The 22816-nt window shown below is 42.8% G+C and overlaps 1 protein-coding gene across 1 annotated transcript; it reads left to right on the top strand.

Moving 5' to 3' along the window:
* Window positions 1-4371: 4371 nt before the first annotated feature.
* CCDC78 (coiled-coil domain containing 78) lies at window positions 4372-22635 on the top strand. The gene is made up of 14 exons (XM_088151028.1): window positions 4372-4461; window positions 5828-5959; window positions 6248-6334; window positions 7377-7556; window positions 8011-8187; window positions 8725-8775; window positions 8918-9006; window positions 10546-10624; window positions 12566-12691; window positions 13086-13279; window positions 14611-14829; window positions 19389-19455; window positions 20658-20758; window positions 22500-22635. Exons 1-14 carry the CDS (start codon window positions 4384-4386, stop codon window positions 22624-22626), a joined length of 1707 nt encoding a protein of 568 aa, XP_088007154.1. The 5' UTR covers window positions 4372-4383; the 3' UTR covers window positions 22627-22635.
* Window positions 22636-22816: the final 181 nt, after the last annotated feature.

Below are 22816 nucleotides of genomic sequence, written 5' to 3'. Positions count from 1 at the left end.
TGATATTACTGAATTACCAAAAATAACTAAATCAAAGAGAGCGTGCAGTGATTGATGGATTGATTTTTGTTTTTGCAGTTTAACCACCGCCTCGATTTCAGGGGATTCGGCCCAATTTTGACCTTTCTGTTGTAAGACAGTATGGCTGTAGCTATAATTCCTTCCACCCCCTACATTACACTGAAATAATTCAGGGCTGATTTTAATTACATTGTCCACCTTACTAATTAATATTACTCTGTAGCATCAGACTAGAGGAATAAGTGGATCTGGAACAAAACAGTACAATTGTCGAGGGCAAAAGAAAACAGAAGAGTTAATATAAGGGATATAAAAATGAAAACCAAATGAAAATGGGCCAAGCCAATTAACCTCACTGTTCCATCTCTTCCTGTTGATTAAAAAGAAAGAAATCAAGAAATCAGAAGGTACCAATCCATTTCTGAAAGCACACTTTTGTCCTCGGTGGCCATAAACAAAATGGATTAATATTCCCAGGGAATAACTGGACACAGAGAAAGGGTTGTGAACCAGGAGCTTTGTAATCCAAGGGGGATCAGACGGGGGATGTGTGGGTGGGGGATAAATGTTTGGAAGCAAACTTCTGGAGGAGCAAAGTCATTTGTCTTCTAAGCAAACCTGTCTGTTTGCTCAGGGACAAAATGAACGAATGAAAGAACGAATGAACGAATGAACGAACGAACGAACGAACAAATGAACGAACGAACGAAGACACTTATCTGCAGGAAAGCATTTTATTCTCCACTGCTTTCTGTGCCATTCAATGAATCTCCCTGCAGCTAGGATCCCTTTGATTAGGCATGGAGGGCTGGTAAGTCCTCAGGTCGTCTTAAGTTCCCCATTTGGCTTTATTGTCCAAAAGTTCTTGAGATTCTAAAGTAGAGTTATCTGCTGGGAGATTGGAGGGGGGGCTGAAGCAGGCACTGGAAGGGCCAGAACAAAAAGGGGGCAGAGCACCCACTCATCCCCTTACCCTCAATGCCTCCCCCTTTTTTTTCTTCCTGATACATTCTTCTCTCCCTCCTTAGCAAAGGGACAGATAGTTCTTAACAGGGATCTGAGCTGATCTCTTGGAGAACAGTTTTCAAAGGTTCTGGGCTGTATAAAATTAACTTGGTGGCAACAAGCCACGGTGGGGGTGGTTGGTAGAGTATCCCAACCTGGTTCTGAAATCTCTACCAGCCCCTTTCTTAAGGAACCCCTTAATGCTTTTATGGCCATCTTCCATCTCCATTACCCAGAGAGCTGATATGGGAGGCACCAGACACTGAAGGTGAGGGAGCAATTTCAGCTGTTCCCTGGCTGTTGAGACTTGAAGTTGGTTTGAAGGATTCAGTTCTACCACGCAAGTCATTAATTGCAAAGTATCAGCTGTAACAACATGTTGCAATTTGGATGAAGGGATTTACTGTATATAATGTTTTATATGCTGTCCACCTTCTAGGACTCGAGGCAGAACAACAGAAGTATAAAACACAAATTAATCTCCAGCAACCCATCACAAAGAAAGTAATTAAAGGCAGGCCTTTTATCATTCACACCCAATGTCCTTGCCAATGGCTTCTTAAAAACTAGGAAATTGGGGCACCCCATATCAGGAGAGAGAGGTTCCAGAGGGTGGGGTCTTGTTGTCAGGCATCCACCTCAATTCATATGGGGTGAGAACGTTTAGCATTCTCTTCCTCAAAGAACGCCCAGAAGATGTCAAAGCTTGTTGGGAAAGATGGTCTTCTACGTACCCAGGAGCTGAGACCATGTGGATATGTCAGGAATTTTACCTGGAAGCAAACAGGAAGCCCATGTTGTGACCATAGCGTTGGTCTCATGGCTAAAGCTGCTACCCTCACTTAGGGTAGCTACCTCATTTTGGATCAGTTCTTTGGATCACTTGCAGGATGGAACTTGTGAATGAATATGTTCACAGGCTGAGAGCAAAACTAACACCAGCCTGTTAAGTTAATAGCATGTGGTGTGAATAAATCACATTTATCCCCAGTTATTGCTATGGACTTCTCATCAGTATCATTGGCTGACCCAGAAATGGGGTCTCGCTCTCTCCTGGCCTCTGCATCAGCCTCCCCTGGCAGCCTGCAACTTGCAGGGTGAGAGATGGTTGATGGAGAGTTTGTTGGCACTGCTCTCTGGTGGTGATTGCTATCAAGGAACTCCATATGTCCCAGAGGCTTTGCACAAACAAGACCTATCTTCCCCAGCCTGCCACCTTGTGTTGGACTATAGTCATCATCATCCACAGCTAGCTGACAGGGGGACAAGGGGAGTTATGCCATGGTAGGAAAGCAGGCCTAAGTTACCTTGGAGAACTCATGTTCAAGAACTTTCTGGTTACTGCGGTGAGATTATTAGATGCACAAAGATGGAAAGATTCAGCATTACCCACCAGGGAGGAATGGTTGGTGAAATGGACAGAACGTGCTGAGATGGACAGACTGACTTCTTGGATTAGAGAAAGGACAATATCTACGTTTATGGGTGATTGGAAAGTTCTTATGGACTTTTGCATAAAAATGAAAAAAATGTACTTGGATTTATGGCTTTGATGATTAGACAGGAGAGAGTATAGACAGAAGAGTATTATGATGTCATTTTAGAGAGAGAGGTTAAAATATAATTGTCCTTACAATTGCTGTGAAGAATATCGGAAGCCACTGCTTTATACCTTTATATCTTTCTTTATATCTTTCTTTTTTTCTACTTTCTTCTACTTTTTTTCTTATTGCACTTTTAGCTTTTTCTGTTATTTGTCTTTCTTTTTCATTTTCTCTGCTCAATTTTAGTTCCTCTTAGTTCTTATTATTGCTCTTAAAATCTTTTTCTTTCTTTCTTTCTTTCTTTCTTTCTTTCTTTCTTTCTTTCTTTCTTTCTTTTCTTTTCTTTTCTTTTCTTTTCTTTTCTTTCTGGCTATACAGCAGATCAACACTTTAGAACTGCATTATCTGATGCCCAGAGCTCCAAGGGACTCCCTGCAAATGTTGTTACCAAGTAAACCTTTTCATGTGATGGGAGGGGAAAATAATTAACTGTGTGATAAGAGAACAATCTTATTAACTGTATTTAATTTATAATATATTTAAAAATAAATGAAAGCCCCCGTTATTCTCGATGCCTGCCATAGCTTTTCAGAGTGTGACGTCTCTGAAAGCAACATTCAGAGATCAAGGGTAGTGTTTATCCTGGAAAAACTGGTTATTATTGAATTAAGTGATTAACATCAACACTTAGTGATTATTGCTTGCCTCCAAAGCTAAGCAGTCAGGCCTGGTAAAACTTGGATGGGAGGCTTATTAGGAATCTCATAGTGGTAGGCTAATCTTTGATTTCTTTCTTTTTTCTTTTTAATGTTCTAGAAAATGTCACTGACAAAACACTTCCATATTATTGTGGAAAAGTGATCAGCAGTAGACTCTGATTTGAGGATTTTATCGCCTTCCCCTTACTTTTTAAAAAGAGAATTTGAACTTTCAAATGGTCATGCAAATGGCAACAGGGATTGACTGATTCATTGATTGATTGATTTTGATGATATGAGGACATTTTAGAATGATATAAGGCAGTGTTTTTTCCCCAAATGTGGAAACTTTAAGATGTGTGGACTATAACTCCCAGAATTCCCTAGCCAGCATGGCTGGCTAGGGAATTCTGGGAGTTGAAGTCCACACATCTTAAAGTTCCCAAGTTTAAAAAACACTGGTATGAAGAAATGTCTGGTGCTCTAACTTAATTTACATATGAAGAAAAGAGGTGGTAAATCATCCGAATGGATAATTTAGCTCCACTGGTTTGGCAAGGAATACCTGAATTACAGTTGGAGATTTTAGACAAAACGTCCACTGCAGCTACCAGAAACTTTCAAAATTTCTGCCAAAGAGATTTTAAGGTAACAGAAAGGAGAACCAGTGAAATACATTAAGCCTTTATTGTAGCCCCAATCTAGTTTTTTTTAGGGTGGCCCCTAACACGCCTCTCAAAATTTAAGGTTTGCTCCAGAAAAAAGGAAATTTGGCCATTTGTATAATTCAAACCACTCCATGCTGGAAAACCATATTTCAGCCCTTTTTCTGGGACAATCTTACAACGCCCCATTTTATATTTGGGTAGTATTCTTCCAGAAAGTTTGATTTAATGTGCAATGTTGTATTTTTCGATGGAGGAGAGGCATGTCCGTCTCTCTGCACCTTTTTAACAAGCTGAGAGCCACGCCTGTTAGCAACTGGAGTTGATAGCAACCCTGCTTTCGCCAGCCAGAACAATTGGTGACTTCCTTGCCATTCAGACAATATTCGTTGGCTTCTTCCTGGATTCTCCTCTGTGCCTGCAAAGTTCCATCCTCACCCCTAGGACCGCATGGACTTGGCAAAGGGTCTTGAGAACAGCACCACCAGCACTTTCCGTGAGCAAGTTCAGTGCCTCACCAATGAAAATGTAAGTGAATGGAAACGTTAAGTGTTAAAATAAATGCTTTCCTGTCCTATTATATTGATATCATAATAACCAAGATCCAGGAAGCAGAAACACTCAGAACAGTTGTATCCCTTTGAACTCCCATCCTATAGTAGCTAATGTAAGTATCTATAACCTCCAGAGCTCTTCTGCGCCATTTTGGGGGAGATCTATCATCTATCATCTATCATCTGTCATCTGTCATCTGTCATCTGTCATCTGTCATCTGTCATCTGTCATCTGTCATCTGTCATCTGTCATCTGTCATCTGTCATCTGTCTGTCTGTCTGTCTGTCTGTCTGTCTATCTATCTATCTATCTATCTATCTATCTATCTATCTATCTATCTATCTATCTATCTATCTCATCTCCTTAATTCTCATCTGCATCTACTGAAACTAGTCTCAAACCAGAAACAATCCATTTGCGGTCTCCAAACCCACTTTCCATTTTCTTAAGCTTCCTCTAAGTCAGCTGCTGAATTTCACAGCACAATTGCTGAAAACTGGCAGGGCAGCTGGGTGCCACTGTGAAGCAGGAAATATAAACAGACTGTACCATGCACCCTACCATTGATATGATACAATTTAATTAAAAAAACATAACAAAGAAAAATAACAACAAAAACACCCCTTCCAAAAACCAGGAGAAGGAAAATCCACTGGTTGGCATTATTGCAATAGCCCCTGTGGTTTTAGCATCCCACAAATGATCTTCTGCAATTCTGAAAGGAAGCATAACATTTTCTCATTTGACTTTGCCTCCATCTTCCTCTCCTTTTGCTGTTGCTTTCTATCTGTCAGATTTTAGACTGCATTGGCTGGTGTGGGTCTTCCGGGCTGTGTGGCCGTGGTCTTGAAGTTTTGTTTCCTAACGTTTCGCCAGCACCTGTGACCGGCATCTTCAGAGTGCAGGAGCACAGACAGGAGTTCTCTCTGCTCCTGTCTGTGCTCCTGCACTCTGTCTGTGCTCCTGCACTCTGAAGATGCCGGTCACAGGTGCTGGCGAAACGTTAGGAAACAAAACTTCAAGACCACGGCCACACAGCCCGGAAGACCCACACCAGCCATCGTATGCCGGCCGTGAAAGCCTTCGACAATACATTTAGACTGCATTCTTCTTTGGGGCAGAGATCTCTCCCTCCACAGCTGTAATCTCCTCAAGATCACATCCTCCTCCCTCTCTCAGTGCAGTTTTGGCCAGATCTGGGACCTCACCAGCAGCCAAGATCTGACATGTTGGACCTGAGGTTCAATTCTTGGCAGCACTCTGGTCTTTCTTATGTTGAAAGATGCCAGAATTAAATTCTTCTCCAGTAGCACTTGAAACTTCCTCCCTCCTGGCCCAGGTTCAGCTGCAAGATCGAAATGAAAGGCTCTACAGCAAGGTGGGAGAGTTGCAAGAGAAGCTGGGACAATTGGCTGTCTCCAAGACGGACCTGTCCTCCAGACTGATTTGCAGTGAAGAGGAGAAACTTAAGGTAACAGGAGGACAAATTTGTGGCTCTGACACATGCAATAAGAGTGTTCCCCTTTCCTCCTGGGTTCAAAGCACTGGGTCTACAATTCCTCAATAAACCCACACGTCAACTCTGCAAGGGTGGCCAAAAATAAAAATGTCCCATATGCAGAAGGTCACATTTAACTGTTTCTGGGGTCACCTACCACATCAGTTCTGACTCCAAGGGTGCCTGTAGGGGGACAGACTAAGTCCCTGCTGCTTTTTGTCACAGGAGTACAAAGTAAGCTTGATGTATTTCTCCTCATAGATATCCAAAGACTTCATTGATTTCCAGATCGAAACTAATAAAATGAGAGAACAACATGAAGCCGAGAACTTTGAACTGAAGAATCTGGTATGTGATCTTTTGTAGGATGCTTAATTATTACATCTTTATAAACAGGTACTTTCCCCCCCCATATTTTATTTCGAGCCTAATGTCACATCCCCTAAAACCTATGATTCAGAATGGGTGGCCCCACCCACCATGCAGCCACCCCCAATATTATTTATAATTAATTTCTGTTCAACTTATTTAATTCCAAGTACTAGCAGCATGATACAGATTACTGGGATGGTGTAATGGTATCTGGGAAAGATCATGGGAGACGGGGCCAAGAGACGCAACCAAGGGAATGGTCAGATAAGAGGCAGCACAGCCCGCAGCTGGATAATGGGTGAGGCAAGAGGCTCAGAAGGAACCTCCCTAGTTTCTGTAAAGAAGATGGGGAGGGGGGGAATTGTATTTTCAGACTTGCAAGATTCTGTTAATATAGCTTTACAATAAAGTAGAATTAGCTCATCTGGTCATGTTTCCTGTCTGGTCTACCTAGTAAGGCTGACAGACAGTTGGCCATTGGCCCTTTAGTTAGTCCTCCCAGCTGTCAAAAAGAATGCTGGGAGGTTGTCATTTCCTTTCTCACTCCCTGGCTTTTATCCAATCAGAATGGAAAAGAAAAATACAAGTAGGGCTCAATGTTATGTGGACAGGATAGGAAGGGAATTACCCCATCCTTTGCTACTCCTTTTCATTCCCCATATAGCCATGTGGGTGTTGAAGTGGCAACAGAGATGAAGTGCCTAGAGAAGCCCCATTCTTTTGAGGCCTCTCTAGGACTTTGCCTCTATCATGAATGGGGAAAGGGTGACAAAAAACTAACCTCGAGTAAGCCATTTGGATGAAACCTAACAAAGGAGGTTTACTTTAATAATTCTCTCAAGGTTAGTTGACTGGGTCATTTGTCTGGGTTAGAATGTCCATACAACACATTTCTCCCTCCATGATCCAGTTGTATCATGGGAAGCGTGGGTTTAAAATTTGATCTACTTTCCTACTCCCATTCTTGCTCAATGCCTACTTTTAACATGCATTTCTCTCTCTGGATCTACTCCCCCAGATCTTGGGCTTGGAGAATCGTATTCTGGAGACTGAGCTCCATGATGAGAGGACCACTGGGGAACGTGATGCTTTGCAGGAACACCTGCACACCTTGGAGGAGGACCACAAGGAGCTGGCAAATGAGTACCTTGTTTTGAAGAGCCATTACCTTGCACTCGGCAAGGAGCATGAACAGGAAGTATGAGCTGCTCATGAGTAATCCTTCACCTGCTTCAGGCACTGGGCAGCCTACCAAACTGGGGAGGGAGAAATCAAGGGTCAGTGGTAAAAGTGTTGTAATTAGGATCTGAAGATTGGTGCCATCCTGAGTTTGGTGTGCAAAGCTATGGATTTAGATTCAAAGTTCATTTTACTGCAAATTATCTTAAGATAAATGCTTGAACAATCATGCCTGCTTATTTGCCATTATATCCAGTATTTCTGGAATCGGTAGTATTTCCAGGGGCTTTGAAAACAGGGGGCAACATCTTATGAAATAATCAAACATTGCAAGATTTCAGTAGACTCATCCCTAAGATCTTACATGATCTCACATGAGAACCCTGAAATCTCCAAAGATTCAGTGATCTTGTGAAGTTGCAACTTTTTGGGGGCAGGGAAATAACTGTATTCATCCACTCTCTCATTTGTAGGTCTCTAAGAATGAAGAACTGAGCACAGAGTTACTTAACTTGGTTAAGTCCAAGAGGGAGCATCCATACCACATCCAAACCAACATCCCTGACTCCCAAACCAAAGCTGAAGAACTATTTGCTGAAGAGGAGCGAGTGCGGGCCTTGGTTCATCGTCTCTCTGCCCGCAAAGTCAAGGTATCCAGATCTCATTTCTGCCTCTCCTTCTTATGAAGGAATGGTGATATTGCCATCAAATGATTGTGAACAAGATGATGGAGCGTCTGATCAGAAAAGTTAAGCCTTCTCCAGGCTGACTAGCAAATTTTGCCTCTTTCTGAGAGCTATTAAAAATGGTCTCTTGAAAGAATGATTTTTCTGGATGTTGGCAGGAGAAAGGTGGAACTGACTTTTAGTTTAGTTTATCTGAGTTTGTATGTGTTACAGACAGAAGTCGTCTTAGAGCAGTCTCGTATCACTAAGTAGAGAAAATGCATCATAAAAATGCATCATAAAAAAGACAGAGATTTCCATACAAATTGCATACATTTCTTAAGGGCCCCTATTTGCACAACACATTTTAAATGTTGTTTAGATTGTTGGTTAAAATATTGGGGGGGGGCATTCAGATGCTCTGAGGGTTTATATTTTAGTTGTGATCTTAAATTGCATTGTAGTGAGCTCCTGTATTCATTCCATGTACTAACAGTTCCAACGTGTGCTTCCTTTTTTTAGCCGGAAGACGTGGTGGCTTCAGAACATGAACGCCGAAAACTGGAGAAAAGTGTGAGTGTAATGGCACAGCCACTTCATTTCCCAAATTATGGGATTTATAATCTAAGTGAATCAGACTGGAAAAAGCCAGGATGGGCAATGCTGAAGTGGGATGGCTCTGTCTGAGTGATTGCTATGTTTTCCCCTCCAGCAGTTGTTGGGAAACCAAGGTCACGTCACTGAAGAGATGGAAAAAATGAGAGAAATGTACAATTCCCAGCAACAGAAATTGGAGGAGAGAATGTAAGACCTATTAAAGCAACTGAAGTGCCTTTCAAATTTTTATGGTGTTCTAACATTTTACCTGACCAATAGTTTTCCTTAAGAAATAGTGGGAATTGTTGTCCAAGGAAGATGCCTGGAGTGCTCTGTCATAAATTTCTCTTTCATTCTTTCACAGATATTGGGCCACCACATTTTATTTATTTATTTATACATCAAATTTGTCACCGCCCATCGCATTAAAAAACGACTCTGGACGGTTTACAGAGAAGCTAACATCAATTAAAAATACAATATAAAATTGTCCTGAATAAATAAGAAATAAATATAGTCCAAGAATTGATGATAATTGGCAAGTAACTTGGGGAGTGTCATCGGCATTTAAAAGCGTTTTAAGAAATTCAAGGACTGGAAACTTGTTGATGTATCAAATCATATCTGTAGCTAAAGGAATTTTCTTTGTTCTGAGTTATCTTAGCATATTCAGAGCCTTCTCTTTCTATCCCTGAGCTGACAAGATGATAGATGTGGTAATTTTTGTGATCCTTTCTTCCTTTTTAATCACTATATATCATCCTCTTCTTTTGGCTTGGTCCCTTAAAAAAAGCAGGGAAATATAGGTGGACACCTCAGATGCTTCTCCCCATTCCAACTCAGCTCTAGAGAAAGGAGGAGGAGGAGGAGGCTCATAAAGAACCATAAAAAGAAGCAATACAGTAAAAACCAACCAGAGAACTTGAGTTCAGGACCATGGAGAGCAGCCCTAGAGGTGGAATGGAGAGAGGTTATTCCACCACTCTCCTGGAGTTATGGACTGAGATTGGACAGTTGATCTTACTGGAAATTCCATCTCTCAAATACTGCAGCTAATATCCTTCTTCTGCCAACTTCTCCTGGGTGTTAAAAGTTGGAGACATGATCAGCAGCCTAGAGACAGTTCATCAAAGTCTGCCGGCTACCCAATTTGGAGATGCATTCATCTGGCTGCAGGATCCAAATGTGGGATCCAAAGCAGAAGAGACTGGTTTTGAGTTATGATCATTGGACATCTCTATTCCAAACACTTGCAGAATGAAGAAGCAGGTTCACATTTTCATGTGAATGGTAGCCCTATAATTCCTGCCCATCCATTGATCTGGTTAAAAAACATATTGCACAGGATACAAGGTGGAACCAGACTGAAACATGTGCTCCTTCTTGCCAAGATCATGTGAAACAAGAATGGGGCAGCTGTGGTCTCAGTTCTGCGTATTGTTCTGAGCCCAAATTATGGGGCTTCCCACAGCTTCATGTGAATGAATCACCAAACTTGGGCGTCCTGACATTTGGAGGAATGAAACACATTACCGTTTCAGTTTAAAAATAAAATAGGCTTAACACAAAGAAATATATTCCAAATAACAGCAAGGGCCAGAAAAGAGAGGCGTCGCTAATTTTGCATAATTGCTCCACCCACTGCATCTCCCTCAAAGCATTAAATAATGCTCCTGGTCAGTGAAGGGCAGCTCACCCAATATAAAGGACAAAGAGTAATATTTGTGATGTTTTGGGTATCTTCAGGGTCACCATGGGCAAGGAGTTGCAGGAGGCCAAGAAAGCAATTCGGAACACGCAGCATAAGCTGGCAGAGGAGTCGGTGGTAAGAATAAATCAGCAATGCTTTGTATGCAAAATCAAAAGCGGGGATGTGTCATGGTCTGTGGGAATGACCTTGGGAGACAGGAGGGAGAGCCACAGACTGGATAACTGGCATGTAAAAGGTATCTCAGCCCACAGAAGGAAAAGGGGCCTGAGAAACATTTCAGAAGGGATCCTCCCTAGTTGTCTGGAGAGTAAAAGGAAAGGAGGGGAGAAATCCTTTCAGGCTTGCAAGATTCTGTTAATGTAACCTTACAGTAAAGCTAGAGCTAGTACTCTAGGTTGTGCTTCTTGTCTGGACTACCTCAAAGCTCTAACAGGATGGAAGCAAGAGAAATTGGCTTCGTCATCCATTGTCCTAGAATTAGAGGTCCGCTGATGACTTTCAACTTACAATAGCTCTAGAGCAAACAAATGAAAATAGTTCTGTGCCGAATGCTTTTTCAACTTTGCCTGTTGCTATAGCACCCAGATTGATCGCTGCCAAGCTTTGATGCTTTTAAAAATTATATGCCAGACCTTGGAGGAAAACAGATCCATCAGTGGCTTTTAGCTGTGACAAGCCGGGCTTGAAATAAAGGTTGCGCTTAGTCCTCCTACCTCTTTTTCCAAGACATTCCATTCCATTCCTTCTTCCATCTTGTCCAGTTTATCCATCTAACAAAGAGTACAGCTGTGCGGCGCTCCAGATTCAAAGGCATAAAGATGTTTGGGAGTGTGTCTGCAATTCCTTAAATCAAAGGTATATTTTCCCAGAACTGCACTACCATGGAAAAGGACAACCGCGAGAGCTCAAGAAAAGATGCATAATTTGTCCTTGTTCCTTTTTTTGTTCTTGTTCCTTCTTTGTCCACCAGTGAGTTTTGTGCTCCAATTGATTACATCCACTTATTTTGGCTGTCTTGCACTCCTTTACCCATCTAATGGGTTAGGGTTAGGGTTATTAATCAATGGTTGATGGTTACCACTGCAAATTTATTACACATGCTGTAATCCAGGGTTTCTCAACCTTGGCCGCTTTAAGACGTGGGGACTTCAACTCCCAACTGGGAGTTGAAGTCCACATGTCTTAAAGCGGCCAAGGTTGAGAAACCCTGCTGAAATTCTGGGAGTTTAAGTCCATATGTCTTAAAGCGGCCAAGGTTGAGAAACCCTGCAACGTTGAGAAACCCTAACCCAGGAGATCACACCAGCCAACTACATCCACAGTGGAGAAACTTTTTGGACATGAGATGTTAACACTAGGGGCGGGCAGAAAAGGAACAAGAACCTGCAGCCACTTTTAGGAGATGCAGACAGGCATTATGTGGCTCCCTCAGGACTCCGAACCATCTTTGCTCTTGAATCACAAACACTGCACAGCCATATTAGACAGAATCTAGCAGCCTCTGAACATCTCTGTTCTTCGCTGATTTTTTAGATTATTCTTCTCCTTTCTTTAGTTTGAAGACTGTCCAATTGCCCCGAATCTGCTAGTATTTTCCATCTTGGAGGCCATTTTGGCTATGTAACCAGTGGCTTTCAGGTCCTAATGATCAGACGTAGACAATGTCTTCAGAAGCAGTTTAGTGTTTTTCTGGGAAAACAGCTGAGAAATGTAGAGTTCTTCGGATTCTCTGAGCTTGGTTGTTTTCTTGCAGACGTTTTATTACCCAACTAGGTAACATCTTCAGTGCACCGCACAGCACTGAAGTTACCTAGTTGGGTAATGAAACGTCTGCAAGAAAACAACCAAGCTCAGAAAACCCCAAGGACTCTACAATTCAACCCTGAGCTACAGATAGTGTCTTCTATTGGTACAGCTGAGAAAGGCAGTGTTGGCCATGACAGAGGCAGTTTTGGGATCAAATGCATTTTTCAGTCTAATCCTGCAAGGACTTTTCTGGTCTTGACAGAATCTTTTGTAGGTAGCACAGTACATTTTCCTCTGCTTGGGCTACAGATACTGCTGTCGTCTCAAGGCCAGCTTCAAGAAGTTGAATCTGAGAATTCCAGGCTACAATTACAACTGAAAGAGCTGAATGAGGAATACCGTTCGCGCCTTGTTCAGTACATCACAGACCTGGCGGTGAGCATTCCCCATTGGAGTGGGTCCCCAAAGGAGTGAGTCCAGATGCCTCTACCAGCTTGCTTTGCCCCATTACGACAATCCAAATCAAGAGTTCCCATTAGAGCAGGGTTCCTCAACCTTGGCAGCTTTCAGACGGGTGGACTTCAACTCCCAGAATTCCCCAGCCAGCCCTGCTGGCTGGGGAATTCTGGGAGTTGAAGTCCACCCATCTTAAAGTTGCCAAGGTTGAGGAACCCTGCATTAGAGCAACCCAAGAGCACAAATTAGACTCCAGGGATGGTGGTGAGAATTGGAGATCAGCCCACCAAACAGAGTGAGCTGCTGTGTCGGTCAGCAATTAAGGCTAGGGTGCCCCATTTTGCCGTCTCACCAATGCTGTTTGTATTTCAAGGAATACACCGATAGCAAATCGGCAGCTGCTACAAAGGAACCTGGTCAAATGAAGCGTTTTGTGGACAGCATGCTGAAAGACATCCGGGCTTCCTACAGATCTCGGGAGGAACAGCTGGCGAGAGCTGCTCGTGGCTACAAGAAACGCATGCAGAATTTGGTCAAGAAGCATGAAGGTCTACTGATTGCATACAGGTAAGAGAAGGGGCCACGTTGGAGGACAGCACACCCCAATATTTAAGCTGAGACCCCAGACTTTTTGGACGTTGCATCTTCTAAGCACTCAGCTCTGGGTTAACCTCCAAAATGCTTTCATTGTACGTCAGGCCAGTTTTTTTATTTTTTCAATTTATAAACCTCCTGAATTGTCTAAGCAGCTCTAGGTGATGGGCAACATATTGAAGCAAGAAAACAAGGAGGAAAAACAGTAACAAACAGCAAAACCCAATACATATGTGTGTATGTATGTATGTATGTATGTATGTTACTCTATTGGGGGAAGGAATTACTGTGAATGCTACGGAATGATACGTTCCTCAATCTTTTGTTGCAGTCCAATAGCTCATCTCTTGACATGCATCTTTTTGAAAAGAGTCAGGGCTGCGGGTCATCTAGAAGGCATTCTAGTTTTTTTCAGCCTGTTTATATTAAACAAAGCAAGCAGATTTGCTTATATTTTCTCCATTTTTAAGAGCTGATTGCAGCAAGTCATGGGAGAAAGGAAATGTATTTGTCTGCCTAACCACTGGAATCTTCCTCTACTTTGGGGAAATTCATTAGGTATTGTCCAACGCCTACCAATCTTCCAGGCTGACATTTTCAGAAACATACAAATTTAGCATGCTTGTTTTAGAAATGAAATAGCGACCTCTTGTACTACCTTCTAAGGCACGGTTTCTCAATCTCAGCAACTTTACGGTGAGAACCACTGTTCTGAGGCCACAGACCAGATTTGTTCAGTTTCCACCTCAAAATACAAAGGTTTTTGGGGTTTTTTTTGCATTTTAGGCGTTTGGGGGTTTCAAGTTCCCAAACTCTTAAAAACAACTTTTTAAAATATGCGTTTGTTTGTTAGTTCAATTTATGTTAGTCTTGTAACCCACCCCAATTCTATAGGACTCTGGGTGGCATCCAACATCGACAGAAAGGAAAACATAATAATAAAGATAAACTCCAAATAAAATCCAAGATCAGAACCTACAGTGGGGAATAAAAGTGCATTGAAATTTTAACCTGTTTTCAGAACTGCAGCAAGTTGAGAGTTGCGCATACTTCTGGGGGGAGATTATTCCATAGAATAATCTGGGGGCTATTTCAGGGAAGGCCTGCTCTGTCATGCAAGTCCCATGGACCTCATGAGGAAACTTTCACTATGCCCTGAACTCAATGATGAGAAAAGACAGGCAAATTAAATTCTGGCAAGGTGTTTGCAGCTGCTTTATTAAAGTTTCTGATGCTGGCTTAGGATCCCACCTCTCTGCTGAGACTGTAGGCCAGTTGTCAATAACATGCATGCTTGGCGATAGGATGCAGCGTGAGCAAATCCGGTTACTGGGCTCTCGTGATCTGGATCCTGGTCCACCGGAGCACCATTTTTCCATCACGGATACTGAACTCCTGACCAACACCTCGCAAGAGTTAAATCGGTTGCGGGAAGACAAAGCCAGACTGGAAGGTCAGCTCCATGAGCTGCAGATGAAGGTGACTCCACATCATTTTTTCCCAGAAGGGGATCTTTTGGGTGGGTAATATAAGGTGTGGCTGGGAAGGTCAACCAATGAATAGATCCCTCCTGAAAAGTATTCAACATTAGGGATGGGCAGGATGAACCTATGGCTTCTAAAGGCTGAGTATGGTCTCTTAGAAGGGATTTCAGGAGATTCAGACCTGAGAAAGACATCCAGCTTCTGCAAGCCTGGGACCTTCAGCACCTCCACCTCCATCAGGTTCCCAAACCAATTCTTCCTCCAGCAGATTCCCAAACCCTCTTCACTGCATGTCAGGCATAAAGTCAAGATAAGAACTCAGCTGGAACTCTTTACAAAAGAGAGCATAAAACATTAGCCACCCACACCATTACCCTCCCACACCTCTCTAAAGGTTTTGTAATTTAATTTTAAATATTATACACCACCTGTTATGTTCAGCTAGGAGTTTGACTCTATTACCACACTCATAACTATTCATAGATCTCCCCGCAAGGACTTGCAACATTCAATCAGGAAAGCTGTTCCCATGATTACATCTTCTCTTATTGAAAATTATGGTCTCACTGAAGACATATCTGGAACAGGTGGCAGGTTTTGTTTTAAAAAGTCTTTTCTGAGTTGCGTTTACTCATGGTGACTCCATAGACACAACCATGCTGTTTTCTTGGCAAGAGTAAAGAAGTGGTTAGTTATTGCTATCTTCTGGTTTCCTTTTGTCTTCTTTTTTCAAATTATCAATCTAGTCTACTGCCTTGGGACTTCCTGAAGATCTATTCAAATACGAACTTGAGTTTATGACTTCATCCCCAACAGAATGTCATTCACTTGGGTTTGGCTTGGAGTGTAGCATGAACCCAACTGTTGGCTTGCAAGCTATGGTTTATGACTTGGTGTGTCAGGTGGACCTAACTAATTAGAGTTGATTCAACAAACCATGGTTGAACCCATCATCTCCTTGCAAAAAGATAGGTCTTTCCAATATGTTTTGGTCAAATTCCAAAGCAATCCAGTTTGGTGTAGTGATGAAGTTGCTGGACTAGAAACTGGGAAAGCTGGTTGGTGACTTTGGGCCAGTCCCTTCCTCTCTCAGCCCAACCCGTCTCACAGGATTGTTGTGAGGAAAACCGCAGGTGAGAGCATTGTGTATGCCATCTTGAGTCATACAAAAATAAAGGCAAGACAGAAATCGAATCATAAATTCATTGTTTTTTCTTGTTCTGTCACTTTAGGTAAAACTAAGTGAAAAGATTGCCTCCGGGACATCTTCCCAGTGAGTACTTCTCCTTCTCCATGGGGTTTATATGAATTCAAATCTTTACTACAGCCAAAGGCTGGAGAGAAAATGTAGAACTGAAAAAAATAAAAGTAAAATAATACAGGCAGTTGTAATGGTTGAAATAAGAGTATGTTACAACATTGGGAGACCTTTCACCAATGGACACCTAATTTTCTGTACAGTATTTTGCTACGACCTGAGTTATGATTTACAAACTGAGAAAAGGATGAGCATGTAAGTACCAGGTAGCCCTCATTTAGTGACTGCCTTGTTTAGCAACCTTTCACAGTTATGACAGTGATGAAAAGGTAACTTTGTGACCAATCCTCACATTTATGACCTTCACACGTCTGTAAAGCAAAGGAAAGCTGAAGTCGGATCATAAGCCCAGTTGCGGGTTCATTTAGCAACTGCTTTGCTTAACGACCAGGTTGCCAGTCCCAGTTGTGGTTGCTCAACAAGGACTCCCTGTATTGTCAAATCACCTAGGGTCCTGGTGCAAAAGAGGCAAGAGCTAAATGTTATGAATCTCTCTATAGATGGTGCAATAAATTAACACATATTGGACTGTTTCAACATCTCTGGTTCCACACGGGTGAACTTGCAAATGGGATTTTAGAGGATCTGCCCTATAATAATGCCAAAGGGTTATATGAATTGAATGCAACATTCTTCCTTTCTCACAGAGGGACCAGATGTAAGGAGGAACCTTTGCAAGCAGCAAAGGCATATTCCTGGGGTTTTTTTTCCCCCTTCTCTCACTTTCTCATCTGATCATCCTTGGCCAGGGAGTCATCCGTGTGGAAACCTGAAGGTCAAATGTAATCCTGTGGGGGTCAGCCCAGCATCTGGGGTGATGCCAGTGGCAACCCCTCTTTGAGATCTGCTTCTCCCCTCTGCAAAGAGGAGGCAGACCGAAGGCTCCTCCACCCAACAAAATCACTTCAAAACTTGCATATAGAAACACAGCACGTCAAGGAGAAAGACTCAGGAGCAGCCATGCATTTATCTGAAGTATTTCTATCTTGCCTTTCCTAAAGGCAGGGGCTTAGGAATTGTGGAGTCCGTGGGCTTCTCTGAGCTTGGCTGTTTTCTTGCAAACGTTTCGTTTGCAAGAAAACAACCAAGCTCAGAGAAGCCCACGGACTCCACAGTTCAACCCTGAGCGACACCTATTTCTTCTATGGGTGCCTTAAGAATTGCCAGCGAAGCATTTGCAGTCAAGCCTGGTTACCTCATTAAAATGCCATGAAAACCCAAAGCACTTCTCACCTTCACCACACGAAAGGGGTAGAAGCACCCCAGGCCTGTAAATTCGTAAGGCTTTGTTTTGCCTATCTGGCCAAAAAGAGCGTTCAAGAGGGCTAGCCATAAACGCCAACCTAAAATAAAAAAACGCAGAGCCGATGGGTGGAAAGCACCCCGCGTTATTTGCCTTAAGGAATAAACGGCGCCTCTGAGTCAGACCTGGCTGTGAAAATGTCAGTCTTTCTTTTCCACTGCTGAAAGAGAGAAAAACCACGGTGTTGTATGTTCCTTGCGGCAAGGAACGTGGCCTCCAGAGGGAGCTTTGGACATCCATGCTTCTTACGCATGCAAATTGGAGCACAATGCATTCCCGAGTTCATTCCATTCTTTCTATACAGTCAGAATTCCCCGAACATCAAAAGTGACCTATATTTTACTTATGCGGGACTCGGACCAACTAGCAGAACTTTCCCACGGCTCGCTCGCATATTTCCCCATGATTAGATCACCTACCCTCAACACCCCACAAGTGAAGTAAGGGGATTTGCTCCCTGAAGTACAAAAACGAGAATGAAAACATAAAAGATGGGCGAGGGTCAAGACGATGGGGCCTCCTTCCCATGGTTTCTCACCTCCATTTTTAGAGAATGCTTCTCTTGTGCAGGAACTAGGAGGGTGCAATTTGGTTTTGCATTTGCTCAGTCCCTGGAAGAGATGTTTATCCAGGGATGAATTCAGGGCTGCAGACAGAATTGATGAAGCGGCCTAAGGCAGAGAGAGAGCACCAAACCAATCAGCTTGATATTGGCTATGCTTCCTTCCTTCTTTCCTTCCTTCCTCCCTCCCTCCCAAGTTTCCAGGGATATTAGGACTACAACTTCTGTTCCTCCAGACAGCAGGTAGTTGTAATTCAGTGTGTCAGGACTGTAAGACACCCTGATTGGCACAGGTCTTCTCCAGAGCTAAAGCTGGGGTTTTGGAGACATCTGGGTTTGAATGTGGAACCTGGGCACGCAAAGCAGATGTTCTAGCACAGAGCCACCTTAGCAGGCACTCCCTATCACATCTCCTTCTCCTTGCTGTTCCTTGCTGTCTTCTTCCTCTCCTCCTCATTGTCCTTCAGTTGCCCACGTCTGCTGGCCCCGAGAGGCTGAGGTTACTGCTCCATCTTCTCCTTGCTTAGATCACCTGAACAGGCAATGCCGGGGAGCAGCAGCGAAACCAGGGAACTTCAGGGATCCACGTGGGTGTAAGCACTGAGTCTTGGTCAACAGTGCCAACCAATGCTACTCTATGAGGCACCTATGAGCTCCCACCCATGAACCTCAGGAAAAGTACTTACTGAAGTAGTCAACAGGAAGCTTAGGGTGGACAAACATAGTCACTGGCTGCAGCCCTTTCAGGTAGTCCAGACAGGAAACCAAAATCATGAGTACAAACATTACCTTTATTGTAAGATTATAGCAACAGAATCTTGCAAGTCTGAAAAGCCTTCTCCCCTCCTCTGCCTATACTTTCCGGAGATCTAGGGAGGGCCCCTTCTGAGATGCTTTCTCCACCCCCATCCTTCCTTTGGACTCAAATTTCGTTTATCAGACCTTTGTCTAGACTGTGGCTCTTCCTCCTGTCTCCCAAGGTTATTCTCATGGCCCATTACGCTGGCTGTCCTCCTACAACATCCTTTACTAGGTCAGTTACAAACCAAGTAGCTGCACAATATATAACCTTAGTGAATTTTAAAGGTAGTTGATTGGTTTTGTGACTTAATGCATGGGATGAATCCAGGTTGTTTGGTTGGTTTATGGCTTCATGCAGGGTTTCTCAACCTCAGGAACTTTAAGACGGGTGGACTTCAACTCCTGGAATTCCCCAGCCAGCATGCTGGCTGGGGAATTCTGGGAGTTTAAGTCCACACATCTTAAAGTTGATAAGGTTGAGAAACTCTGGCTTAATATTTTCAGAACTGAGTGAGCCAATAGTCAAAGTAAAAGGGTTATCTGAACACAGCCACTGACAACAGACTAATAGTGTCTCTTTTTAATTCACACATATTCTGCCTCCCCGTCTCTAGTTTGCTGGAGGATGAAGGCTGGGCTGAACTCAGAAAGCAGCTACAGGAATTCACCCATGCTACACAAGTAAGTCAAACTCTCCAAGTACGTGGCAATGCCAATCAATGAAGGGGCTTTAGGGTGCATTTTTCCAAGTCCCCATGTTGGCTTCAACCCCCAAAGCTGAAGATTAGTCATAGCATTTAAAATGAATCTGAGTTAAACAAGACACTTTGCAGTTCACATACGCTTTTTCTTCCCATAATTAACCTCTCATGGCCATGTCCGTAGATTCCTCCATGGTTTTGTAAGAACTTTCAATTTGCACTTTCGTCTTCCAATTTGGAATGGTATTGGTTTCCCCAGAACTGTAGGGGCATGGCTACGTCACGGTGGGCAGGACCAAAGCCTTTTTCATGTTTTGGTAGGATCTGGTGGCGCCTAAAACTTAAATGGATACATTAAAGCATCTGGGGGCATAACACACCTTCATTGTGGCCTTATTTTGAGAAAGGTCCTACTGCTTGAAGTTTGTGGTTTTAGTGTGAGAAGTCAGTGGTGCCATCTGGGGATGCTCCAGGGGCCATAACCTTGGATTTGGCTCTACAAAAAGCCCATGAATGGCTTATCTCCAGTCTACAGACAGAAAGCTGCCCATAAATCTTAGACATTGTCAGTCCTTTGAGGTAGACCAGGTCAGGAAGCAGACCCCATAGGAAATGCTAGAACTCCTCTCTCTTATACCAGAGAGTCAAGGCAGGCTAATCTTGAGTTTCTTTCTCACGCTCTGGGTTAAGTTTATGTTTTCCCAGCTGTTGCTATGTATTTCCTTCAAGGCCATCTCTGTATTTGTAATAAACGGTGAGAATAACCTTAAGGAAGAGGAGGAAGAGCCGCTGTCAAGGCAACATTCAGATAAGAGAAGTCTGAGTCCCAAAGCAGAAATGTAATTTGAGAAAATGTCTCAGATTTCTATAGAGGAATGGTTGGTGAAGTTGAGAGATTTTGCCTAAATGTATAAATTGGCTTATTTGATTAGAGAGAAGACATTATCTACATTTATTGGTGACTGGAAGCCTCTTACGGACTTTTTGCGTAAAAATGAAAAAAAAAAAAGAACTTGTGATTTATGGTTTTGATGATTAGATAGCATAGATTATAGAAAGAGTAATATGATATAACTTTGGTGTTCAAGTCTGGTCTACCTTGAAGGGCTGACAGTACTTCTCTACAGACATTCAGTTATTGGCCATCCTTCATGCTCTCTGCTTCCCTTCCCACAACTTCAGGTGGAACTTGAAAGGGAGAGAAGCCAGCTACTGGCCCGGGCAATGGTAGCAGAAGAACAGATTGCTGAACTTCAGGAATATGTGGACAAACATCTGGTGAGGTGAGACCAAAGGCAAAACTTTTCTTTGGGCCCAAAGCATTGTCTGTCTTCATCCTGAGCTTTCAAAAATCCCAAGATGAAAGCTTCATAAATGATCTTCTTTGCAACCAGCAGGGGTCCAGGAAGTGTGGCTTGCCAACATCCTTTTAGGGGGCCCTAAAGGAAGTGGGATCCAACATTTTAGCCACTCCCTTTTTTGCATTTTTGAAATGGAGCGTGGTTTAAGTGGCAAAATGATTGTCTTCAGGCTCAGAAGCTTCAAGACCCCCATTGCATGACTTAAAACTCCCAACCCACTCCCAAAGGGATCCCCATTCTGCCCCATTTTGGAGTACAGCTCTTGACACTCTGTACAAAGTTGATGGAAACCACACAAGGGTACGGCCAGATTCCCCCAACGGATTTATTCTGGTTTTGTGGAAGCTCATAATCATCTCTTTCTGGGTGGTTATGGCACATAATCAATCATTCAACCAACCAATCAATGCTTTATTCAGCTTTTCTTAACGTTCTAGTAATTGGGGAGGCTCTTCATTTAGCTCTTAATACTCAAGTTACTATATTTTACTAATATGCTATTGTTAACATCTTATTTCCACTTAATACTTTATTTCCTTTTGAGCATCTGAAGGACTGCATAAACTCTTTTTATGCACTCCACATACCTGTCTTTTCCTTTGGTTATTAATTCCCTTAGTACTTTATGATTTTAGATTTGTATAAAGTATTAGTCAATACAGAGAATGTGTGTGTGTGTATAGTCAGTGACAATTAGAAACTTGAATTACTGTCAGATCAATAATTTCATATACTGCAAGTTTGAAACAAGGTATTTTAGATTTGTATAACAGTAGTCAAGACAAGATAGGTAGATGATAGAATAATAAACTTAAACTATTATCAGATCAATAGTTTGTATACTACAACTTGAAACAATGTATTTTAGATCTGCATAAAATACTACATATAGATACCATAACAACCTTGAACTCCTTTCAGATCAGTCGTTTGTATGCTGCAAGTTTGAAATAAGCTATTTTAAATTGTTATAAAATATTAGTCAATACATAATAAAGTTGACCTACTGTCAGATCAATAGTTCACATACTACAAGTAATGAAACCAAGTTAGAAAGAAGGTGCCCCCCTCGCCCATAGCTAATTAGCCAGCTCATGGCTCAAGTGAGGTCTTTGGCAGAGGTCTTGTGATTCGTCCCCTAGCCGGTGGTCAACACGTAGGAACAAGCCAAGCCTAGGAACCCAGTCTGGCCTAAGAGTTATATTGGGCAAAACCACCCTCTATTGATTTAAGTTACCTGGAAAGCAAGAGCAGAACCTCAGCAACACATGGGTGGGTGCTCAGATGTGACCAGGTTGGGTTGTCTCAGGAGCACAAGTAGGACTTCGTAGCATCTTACGCTCTGGAGCCCTGACTCAAGGAAAGGAAAGCCAGCTCAAGGTGGATGGAAACACAACTGGTCCTGGAAAACAGGTCATCTTGGGCAACCCAAGTTGCATTTCACTGCCTGCTACAACCTAAAAGCGGCTGATCCTCTTTACTTCCCAAATGCTGAAAGACACAGGTTAAGTCCCTCCCAGGTGAGTTCATTTTTTCCACCCTTCTGCCCTCTTTGCTCTACTTGACGTATTTTTCACACCGGAAGCTGATGAATACCTGGATTTTATCAGGCGCCAGCAAAGGTCAACACAGCAGCCGTATCTCCTCTACGCTTCCCTTGCAGATACAAGCAGGAGATCGTGAGAATGCGGAAACTCCTGGGAACAGACGGATCCCAAGCATTGAGTGCTGTTGTGTCTGAGGTGCCAATGCTTTTGATACCCCAAAGGAACCTCAGTGAGGAAGTGTAGTTCGCGGGTCAGAATCCTTGCAACGTTCTCAAGACCACTGGATTCTTGGCCTGAGTAACCAAGACCCAACATCTGGTACACATTTATCCCCAAGAGGTATTAGGAAGAAAAAGACCTGAAGTCCTTCAGAGTGGCCAACTGGGTCCTTGGGTGGAATTTAGGGTTTAAAAATGTGAATGTGTTGTTCAAT

Source organism: Python bivittatus, unplaced genomic scaffold, assembly GCF_059951505.1.
Source record: "Python bivittatus isolate LINGU-HERP-01145 unplaced genomic scaffold, Pbiv_v1 ctg000640_np1212, whole genome shotgun sequence".
In the NCBI taxonomy this organism is placed as follows: Eukaryota; Metazoa; Chordata; class Lepidosauria; order Squamata; family Pythonidae; genus Python; species Python bivittatus.
The sequence above is the reverse complement of the archived record's forward strand: the minus strand, read 5'-3'. Positions and strand labels throughout refer to the sequence as shown.